Here is a 10,133-nt window from a genome sequence, read left to right on the forward strand (position 1 = left end):
AAAGTACTTCTTTTATTGCTGAGCAAACATGCATAATAGCTTCTATGGATCTACTGGTTGAAGATGCAGCTACTCTGATAGTCTGCAACAGGAGGAGGTAATTCCAGATCTGGAGCAGAGGACACCCAGCTGGAAGCTCTCTCCAGCTGAGGCCCTGGAATGCTGGGGCACATCCTGGAATGGCAGCTTCTGAAACCATCAGGTGCAGATCCTTCAGGGTAAGACATCGACATAATCGCCGCTGTCATCAGCTTCTGTGAAGTAATCAATACAAACAAAAAATATATCATTGCAAAGCACTCTTCTGAAAGGCTGTGGGAAGCTGCACGTCCTGTGGCAGGGCAGATATCAGTAACTCAGTTTGGTTTCTCAGTGTGCTATTGCATTGCCAACGTTTAGGCCCCCTCTCCTATGGACTGGATTCTCCAGGAAAAGGCAAAGCCTGCATTGCCTTTTCTGAGCCAGCAAGCACTGCTGTAAACAGTTGTATTCATATGATACCCCCCTCCATCCTGAGGAATAGTCAAATGTCAGAAATCATCCATTCTTGGTAAATCAAATCAGTAGCTGAGATACCTGTGACTCTCATAATGCATTCCTTGTTCTGTAAATAAATACCCAAGAGACAAGTTCTCATCCCAACTAAAGGAGGAGAGCCTGAAAAATCCTGTTCTCTCTTACACTTTGTAAGATTTGTTACGGTTTTTGAGAAGCCAGGGAAAAGGCAGACATTCAAAGCTTGGAACTCAGAGTTCCACTATGGAAACCTATTGCTGTTCAAGCAGCTGCCCTCAGAAAAGCTGTTCCTAGGCTGGAAAACAAAGCTCAAATATCTCCAACCACCAGGATTGTGACCTCAGTCCCTTGAGGTCTTCCATTGGTTGCGCTGGAGCGCTCAGTCCCACGTGTGCAGCAAAGCCAGCTGCTGGTAGCATGTGAGAGACGTGCTTGCTTTAGGCAAAAAAAGTGCCAAAACACAGGCACTGCTGTGCTTTGGGCAGTGCCCGTGTTTTGGAGAGCGTGACATTTACATAAGCCCCTGCTATGGGCATGCAGCCTGAGAGGGAAGTTTGGAATGCTGTATAAGTGAAATTTAAATAAAAATTTAATAAAAACAATTCCAAAGCAGCTTGATTATTTCTAAAAAGTCTCCAAATATAGGTAGGAAGACTACCTATATTTTTACATTGAAATAAAAGGGCTTGTTTTCCTCCCTGTGATTCCAGATGAGGACACTGTTCATTTTCTAGAAAAATTCCTATTGCAGGACCAAAAATAAAATACGTATGACATCTGATTCTTCCTAAAAGCATATCCATGTTACTGCAATATTTTCCGTCTGCCTGCAACAGCAATGATAAGAAACCATAACAACATTTTTTAGAGTAAAATGTGGCAAATTTACCGTGTGATACAGGTGACAAGGTAAAGTTGATGACATGGGAAATGTGTCTCTGTGGCTTCCCCTCAGCAAGGTTGCTGGGGCTCAGGCCCCAAAATTGCAGCAGTGCACGCAGAGCTGGGAGAGCTTGGCCAGAGCGGTTGCACAGCTCTTGTATGTGAAACCTCAGCGACTGCAGCACAGAGAGGCTGTCTGTCAGAGACTGAAATAGTTCATGCCTCAAACTTTGATATAAGTTCTGCTCATTGTAACAAAAACTGTATAAAGAAGCTACAACCAAAGAAGCCTCCCTGAAGTTGCCTGACTGGAACTTTGGACTGAAAGTCAAACTACTGATATTATATAAAGGAAAACCCATTCTTCAATCACCTGAAACAAACAAGTAAACAAGGAAGAGAGCCAAACCCAGAAGCCGTACTGAGAATCATCACTTCGAGGCCGTAGCCCTCAGACCCCTTTTCTGGGAGGAGGTTTGGACAGATTTCTCCACCAGCCAAGGTGGGGGGAGGAAGTTTTGGCGTGTTGTAACCTCTGCCCATCCTCCCTTGCACAGCCTGGCTATGGAACCCCCAACCTTGGGAAGGCCACATCCACGGGCATTCACCTGAGAGGCTGCTGAGGGAGTGTCTTAATCCATCAAAGACTCCCTGAAGTGCCCCCAGAGTCGTTCCTGAAGCCTTGCATCACAAGGCTGCACGCGATACAAAAATCCGAGAGCCTGTTGTAAGAGACAATGGCAAACTCCCCCCTGCCCCAGGGGGGTGCCTGGGTTTTCCTACCTAGCCTGAGTGTATGTTAAGCCATTGGATTCTGTGCATTCTGGGGAGACCTTCACCCCCGAGATGACCGGCTGAGAGGATCAAAGAAACATTGTAGGGATTCATGGAGTGGTGATACTTTGTCACTCCTTCTGTCCCCCCAACCTCTTTCTCCTTTCTCTTCTTTTTACACTCCTTTTTCTCACTCTCCCTCTCATATTTACTATAAAATAAAATTCATACTATTGTCACTGGCATGTGGTCTCATTTGCTCCTTAATTTGGGCAGAGGCATTTCTAATAACTTTAATAACTGGATCATAACACTGCCCCACACCACCATGCTGAGATGCTGTTGGGCATGAGATGCAAATCACAGGGCAGGATGGAGACTCCAAAGTTCTGTTTCCTTTATGATACCTGTACTTAACAAAAGGATTTCCCTTACTCACGTGTGTCCTGGCTGGGGCTCTCGGCACACTCTGCCAGAGGTCATCGAACAGCCTCAGGGTTATTTTGCAGCCCATGGCCTGATGGATGCTGCAGCTCAGTGTTGTACAGAAGGAACATGAAGAATGGTGTGAGGGATACTAGCAAGTTATCAACAGTATCTGCACTCATGCTTCTCAAAACAAGGATGAAAGGATGACATGGGGCTATACAACACAATCTAAAGCTTTATGAGAAAAAAATCCTTTTTTTCTCATAAAATGCTATCCATTTGCATAATTCTGTCAGGTAGAAGCATCATATCCTCATCCTACACCTGGGACTCGTGAGCATAAATTAGCAGAAGAGCAATGAGAGGCTGAATTCTGGTTCCAAAGCTGGGACCCTGAGCACAAGGCTGTACGCTTATCACTTAGTCATGTTTGAATACAAATCACAAGCTGGCTTGCTTGCCTGCCCATCTTAGAACTAACTGAGTAAGGTTTTGATATAAAAATATCTTAGAACCTGGACAATGAAGGTAAAGGACAGCCTCAACCCCCAAGTGCAAGGGCCTGGTACCTTGGCAGAAGCACATTGGTTAAAACTGGTTCTCAGTCTTCTCCAGCCTAGAAGCATCAACATCCATGAACAAGAGAGCTGGAGGCAGCTTTTTTTCATCATTGTGTATCTCTAGTGATTTTAATTTGTTCATTTGTAGTGGGTGAAGGTAAGTAACCTGTGAGCTAAGAATAACCACTTCAGTGAACATAAGAGAGAAGGGAGGATGTAAAACTTCTGTCCATGCAAAAGAAAGTTTAGCAAGTATTCACCACAAACCTGTCAATGCTGTCATCTTTAAAAAACCCACAAAGGCAGGGCTAAGTTTCTCACCATCATAAATATTGTCCATTCCTGACTTGAACCTCTGGCTTCTTTGCAAGGCTTTTGGTTTCTTCACTGGGTAGCGCAGGTTTATTATCAGTCCTTGATTTGGCTTTTCAAAAGCGTATATTAAGTCCTTTAATGTTTTGAAGGTCCTCTCTGGAACACCTTCAGAAGTCTGTAAGGAAAGAATAACAAAATGTGTTTGCAAGTTCCCTTCACAGCGAGTCCCCTAAATGAAAAGGATGATAAGTTGCTTCTTATTTACCAAGGAGCTGTTTTGTAAACAGGTTTGGTGACAGAATATTGCACTGTCCTTAAAACACTAGGGACACCTGTTTGGAGCCATGGTTATGGCATTGAAAGTAACCTCCCTCACAATCTTTTTTTTTTTTTTAAGAACATCAGTTAAATTATTGGTATAGTTGTGTGCTGCAGCAATCCACTACAGCAGAGTGTTAAAGAGTGACAGCATTACACACTGCACTCTGGTCTGAGAGCAAAAGTTTAGGGATAACATATTTAATTCTCACTTAAAATGCTGGCTTTAAATAACTAGGTGACAAACAGAACTCAAATTTTTACGAAATATCAGCATTGGGAAGCAAAGGTCGTGCGCAAAAAACTGTTCTTCAGGTGTGGGTTCACATGACAGGACTGAACTGCTCCTGCAGCTCAGCCCTGCAGGGATCTGTGCATGGACTTTACAGTGCTGTGACTTCAGGGCAGTGACAGACAGTGAGCAGCCTACTAGTAGTCATTAAAAGAGAACAGGGCTTTGGTTTCACTAACAAAGAAATGTATTTATTTTCTTTGGTTTTTCTGCATCCTTCATCTTCCAGTCAGCCCTGGGTGGACTGGGTGCCAATGCCTATGTGTACTGGGTCTGCCTGGGATGAGTTAGCTTCCTTCATAGCAGCCTGCATAGTGCTGTGCTCTGCATTTGTGACTGAAACAGTGCTGTTAACACAGCCACATTTTGGCTGTTGCTGAACAGTGCTCGTGCAGTGTCACCATGATATTTTCTGAAAAATCCTTTCGCCAGTATTTCTTCTCCTGGGAAGCTGAGAGGCCTCATAGAGGAACGAAAACAATAATTATCTGATTGCTGCTCCTGTGTTTTGCTGCTTTGGAATGTGGCCTGGAGATCGTTTACCCACAGGTGCGTGTTTGATTGGTTCCATGTGAATTGTTTTAACTTAATGACCAATCACCATCAGCTGTGTTGGACTCTGAGGAGTCAGTCACGAGTTTTTATTATTAATTCTTGTTAAGCCTTCTATCTGTATCCTTTCTCTATAGCTTAGTATAGTATTCTTTTAATGTAATATATATCATAATATAATAAATCAGTGTTCTGAGAACGTGGAGTCAGATGCACTCATCTCTCACCTCATCCTGGGGACCCCTCACAAAGACCACAGTGCAGCACTAAGGAACCCCTCACAAAGACCACAGTGCAGCACTAAGGATGTCTTTCTTGCACTTGGCTCCCCTGGGGAGTAGGCTGGGGGTGTGCAAGATGCTGGCTGTCCCATCTTACCCCATCTGACACTGTACTCAGCAATAAAAGCGTAGGGAAAGGAAGTACGTCTGTGGTTATGTGTGTGCTGAGGCCTCACTTTCCAGGAGGTCACTAAATATCTGCCTCCTGATGGGAAAGAGTTGCTAAACTTCTTTGCTTTGCTTGTGTGCACGACTTTGCTTTACCTCTTAACCCACTACACTGTATTTTATTCAGTCCAGGAGTTTCCTCACTTTTGCTCTTTGTGTTATCTTCCCCCAACCCTGTCCTACAAACCCTATTGATTTTTTAAAATCTATGATCATAGACTAAAATGATAATAGATTAAAATTACCATTGATCATAGATGAATCTAAGATATTTTAATTTATGATTTTTTAAAAATCTATGATCATTAATTCAATCTTTAGAGATGCAATGAGAGTTACTCACCTGTATTCTAAAATACCCTTGGTGTTCTCTGAAGATACGGTAAGTGTAGATAAGGTCCTCAAAGCTGTGAAAATCATTGTATACATAACACATCACATTAACAAAGTGGATATATCTGCAAACAGTATTAATGACATGAGAAGTGCAGTAAAATTGAATGAGGCAGAGACAGGAAAGCAAAAGACAAGAGATCCTAGAGATTACAACATGAGTGAAGGTTTAATATCTTGAAATACAAGATTACTTTGACTAGGAGTTTCAAAGAACATATGAACTAAGCCTAACAGAGGCCTTTAACAAGCATAATTTCATTCCACAGACATCACCTCTTCTCATCTCTCTCTTATCTTCCTCACTGCTCTAACCTTCATTTTGCATTTCTGTCACAAGAAGGCTGTGGAATTCTTGGAGAGATGTAGGCAGAAAATGGCCTCCAGTCACCAGCAGCCAGAAAATTACTATATGGCTCCTACTTCTGAGAATAATAGTCTTCCTTTGCATTTCCCAAGGTTTTAGTCATTGTTATTTTTGATAATAAGCAGGTGTTTGAACACTGAGGCTACTGATGTCTTTGGATATATTTTGTCAACAGAAATAAAAGCTTTATCAGATACCACAGTAGCAGCAATTCAGGAGGTGGACTAGAGATTGTGACTGTGATCAAAAAAGGTAGCAGAGTTGCAAGAAAATATACATCACAAATAAGTGAGGAGGTTGAGGAGATGGGGGAGCAGCACTTGAAAACAAGTTTTTTTAACTCTTGTGCCTGTTCATCAGGAGGACTTCAGCTGTGGCTATGTGAAGTGAACTGTCATGAGAAGGAGAATCTTGGGGCAGGAACCTGGCTGAGGGCACTTGAACAGAAGTGAAGGGTTACTGAAAATAAGCTACTTCGTTCTGCAAAAAAAGTTACTATGAACTAAAATCAGAATAAAGCTTTCAGTTATAACAGGTTTAATTTAATTCAAAAAGTGGTATCACAGGGATGCATATTTTGGTTTTTGTCTTCTTGAGATACCTGTGGAAATATACATGTTCCTTGCTGAAAAGTACTTTTACAAATGTGAGTGCTTACAGAGACGGATAAGTGAGAAAAACAAATACCAAGAACTGATAATTTTTGAAACTTGTTCTTTACTGATAAACTAAATATTAAAACGTTTCTGCCTGGATATTACTTAGGTACTGTAATTCTTACTAAATTAACATGAAACTACCATTAAAATGGAAACTTCTGTCTCCTCATTAACTACTAAATGCTTACCAAGAGCTAGTAAATAGTACAAATAGACAAATGTTTTGTCTGGAAGAAAAGCGAGGTGAGAGGGAAAATGGCATGTTGAACAGTAAGGAGAACAGTAGCAAAACCAGTAGGTCTGAACTGAAGTGCTGTCAGCCACCTGGGATAATTCTAGATGAGACAGGGCACCTTGCCTGATTAGAGAGGAGAGATGCATTTGAACTGGTCACACCATTCTGCCTCCCAGGTCCTCCATGGGAATGCACTCCCCCCCATATTCCAGTAGAAAAGGACAAGAAAGTTTGTTTGTTTGCTGTAGCGAGTGGATCAGTGTCTCTGCCCACAGATCAGTTAATTTGAGAAGGGTTTATCAGTTTTCACATAAACCATGTTAGGTGCTAAACAAGGTGTTGAACTGCTAATTCAAAAGCTGGAATCACCTTTCAGCATCACTAAGAGTTTCAGTGTTGGTTGCCCACAGTTTCAGGGTAGTTTGCCTAGTGAACCACTGCCAGGCAGCTCAGTTTCTGGGGCAATTCTCAGCCAGTGCACTAATACTATCCCATGTGCTGTCTGAACACAAGCCTTGCTCTGACCTGTGCAAGCCACCATCTGTGTACCACTGCTGCCACTCTTGCAGTTTAACTATGGCATTTGTTCATGTCAGGATTATAGGCAAATCCACTAAATACTTCAGTTTTTATCAGCTTTTAACACTAAAACCCACAGAGGCAAACTGGAGGTCATGATGTGCCAGGCCAAAGTATGTCTGCAAGACATCACAAGGCAAATCTGCTTTGCCCTTAAAAAAAGAAAAAGACAAAAGGAAAAGCATCTGTGTTGGTGTGGCACAAAGCCTAACCCAGGTTCTAACTAACATTGCCATTCTTCCTCTGTGCCATGTTCCCCATTTGTCCCTTCTGACAAGGTATGCATGTGCCTTCCCTCCCACCTCCCTGCCCTTCCCTCAGCCCCTGCATTGTCTCATTCCACACCATACTGAAAGCAAGTTCCTGTAGCTCCCTTGCTGAGGGCTCTGTCCCCACCTTGCTATTTCTCTTCTACTCGTTCTGTTATTTTGCAATCTCCTTTCTTCTACCTGCCAACCCAGTAGTACTCAATTTCTCTCTTTTTCTCCCCTCTCCATTGATTTATTTAATAACAAATTCATTTCTAGTGATTGATAAAAACATCTTATATTTGTTCATTAATTAGATGTGTTAAAAGGTTTTCATGTCACACTCAAACGTATCTGCAACAAGAGTGCAGAACCTCATAGGTTCAAACAAAGACCTAGATTTTAGTTTTTAAACTTTGAATGCATTATGAACAGATCAATTATATATGAAAAGAGTAAAAAGGGAAATAAAAGTGCTATTCCCTACAGAAAAAGAAAATAATAAAATTTTAATTGTAGTAATTAAAGCTTTGGACTAGAAGTAGCAGTTTTCTATGCCCATCTTGTTTGTGGATTTGTCATATAAATTCAAACAGAACTTTGCAATGTCAGCCTCAGCCTATGTTCATATATCAGGTAAAATTCCTTTGAAACACAAGGATGAGTTTTTATCAGACAGAAAGTCTACAAAGAAGGAAGTGTTTTGTAACACGCCATGAGACTTTTCAGTGTCTCAACACTACTAAAATGCTTTTTACTCATCATTACAGAGGCAGTTACTTTGAGTAAGGATCTTAGCATCTTTTGGCAGGCTGAGGTATTTTCTCTGGGCTCCCTTTATTGTCTGCAGAGAGAAACCAGCCAGCATCACCAGACTATAGTTCATTTATCATCTGTTACATAAAATGGCTTTTTGGAAATGCCACCCCTTCACTTGTCACTATAAAGGACACCTAAAGCAACCAGCACTACTTGAATACATAGACACACTCCCTTGGAGTCTGTTAATATCAGAGAAGAACTATTAATGTTAGAGAAGATGATTGTTGTCTTTAGATCCAACTGAAAGCTCATAAAAAAATCAGTATTAGGGTACTTACAAAACACAGAGACACAAGGCTCCTTCCACACTCTCACTCTCCCGTATTAAGTAGCTGCCATTCTTTTTCTTCTCGCTCAGCAGCTCTTCACAGGTTTTTCTTGTTATCTTTCCATGAAAAAATGGGAATTCCATGGGCCAAAGAAAACAAGGTAGCTTGCCTTTCAAAGCAATTCTAGAGCAAGTCAGAAGCCTGGCATGAGAAGAAACCTTGTTCCAAAGGCAGCTGCCTGTGGACATCTGAAGTTGGAGGTGCCAAGGACACACAGGAGTTCATCTGTGTTGTTTACTGACTGTCCCCCAGTGAGGTGGATTAGTTCTGCAGCTTGACAGCTCATGAGCTCCGTGGAGGCAGGAAAAGGTTGGTCTACACTGCTCACAGTCCACATCAAAAAGGAAGACACTTTTGTCACATTATACCAGCAGACTTTTGGGTTATGTATCACACCTCTAAGCTATGAAATCACTAAGTTGACACTGAGTTATAGTTACATTTTTAAGTTAACTTTTATGTTTAAAGTGGCTCAAAGCCCAGCAAATAGGGTCATATGCTTCAGGAATAAGTCAGGACTGTATAGGGGAGGGTAAAGTTATGTAAAAGCACTCTTGTGCACTTTTTTCGGGTGATTTTGAGAAGAGAAAATAAGTATTTGTGATATTTTAATCAGCATCAGTCATGAAGCCATAGGATGTGCCAGAAAAAAAAATGGCAATTCTCTGTTCATGCAGAAGTTTAAACAAATTTCATCAAAATAAGCTGTATAATGACACAAGGTGTTTAATGGAGGAGCAGTGTGAGATGCAGGGACTGCTGTCATCTTGATCACAGAGAAAAAAAATTGTGGAAAAACCAAGGTAAATACTGATAGAACACTGTAAGCAAAACCAACCATGTTTTACATGCAGCTGTTACATTCGTGTTTTTTCTCTGACAACTTTGTACACACAAAAATCTTACATTAACATTTGTGTGTTTAACTGCACGTTGATCATGTATCACACTAAGACCATTTCCAGATGGTGTCTTAGTTAGTTCAGGAATAAAGTACCTCTAAAAAGGTACTGTTTTGTCTCAAAGAAATGTAGAAACTTAAGGAAGAAAGATATCCCAAGAGAGAAACCAAGAAATGGCATGTCCAAGGTGATGCTGTCGCTGAGGTCTGTCATGCAGTGATCACAAGTTACTGATAAAACAAGTCCTGATCACCAAGGAACTTGTTTATGTAGTTAGATCCTCCGGTTTCAGCTGTCTGCAGACAGCTGCACTTGGAATAAGTCTTATTTTATCTTCCAATGGGATGGGGATAGTGATATTGGGAGGGAAATATCCCTGTCTTGTAAGCATCCTTAAGAACAAACATCCTTATGTGACAAAGATTCTCCTTCTTATCAAATGCCCTTGTATTTTCCTCAGGTTAAAACTGTTTGTGGCCTTTTTTCTTCACATTGTATAAATAAACATTTTC

General features: G+C 41.4%; 1 protein-coding gene across 1 annotated transcript; it reads right to left on the minus strand.

Annotated features, from left to right (window-relative positions):
• Positions 1-213: 213 nt before the first annotated feature.
• On the minus strand, positions 214-8,907 carry SH2D1B (SH2 domain containing 1B). Its single transcript, XM_041464058.1, has 4 exons — positions 8,669-8,907; positions 5,431-5,494; positions 3,483-3,651; positions 214-254 (listed from the first exon to the last, which is right to left on the minus strand). The coding sequence occupies exons 1-4, from the start codon at positions 8,905-8,907 to the stop codon at positions 214-216; spliced, it is 513 nt and encodes a 170-aa protein (XP_041319992.1).
• Between the last annotated feature and the right edge of the window lie 1,226 nt (positions 8,908-10,133).

The sequence above is a fragment of the Pyrgilauda ruficollis genome, unplaced genomic scaffold (assembly GCF_017590135.1).
Source record: "Pyrgilauda ruficollis isolate IOZ18807 unplaced genomic scaffold, ASM1759013v1 scaffold17, whole genome shotgun sequence".
In the NCBI taxonomy this organism is placed as follows: domain Eukaryota; kingdom Metazoa; phylum Chordata; class Aves; order Passeriformes; family Passeridae; genus Pyrgilauda; species Pyrgilauda ruficollis.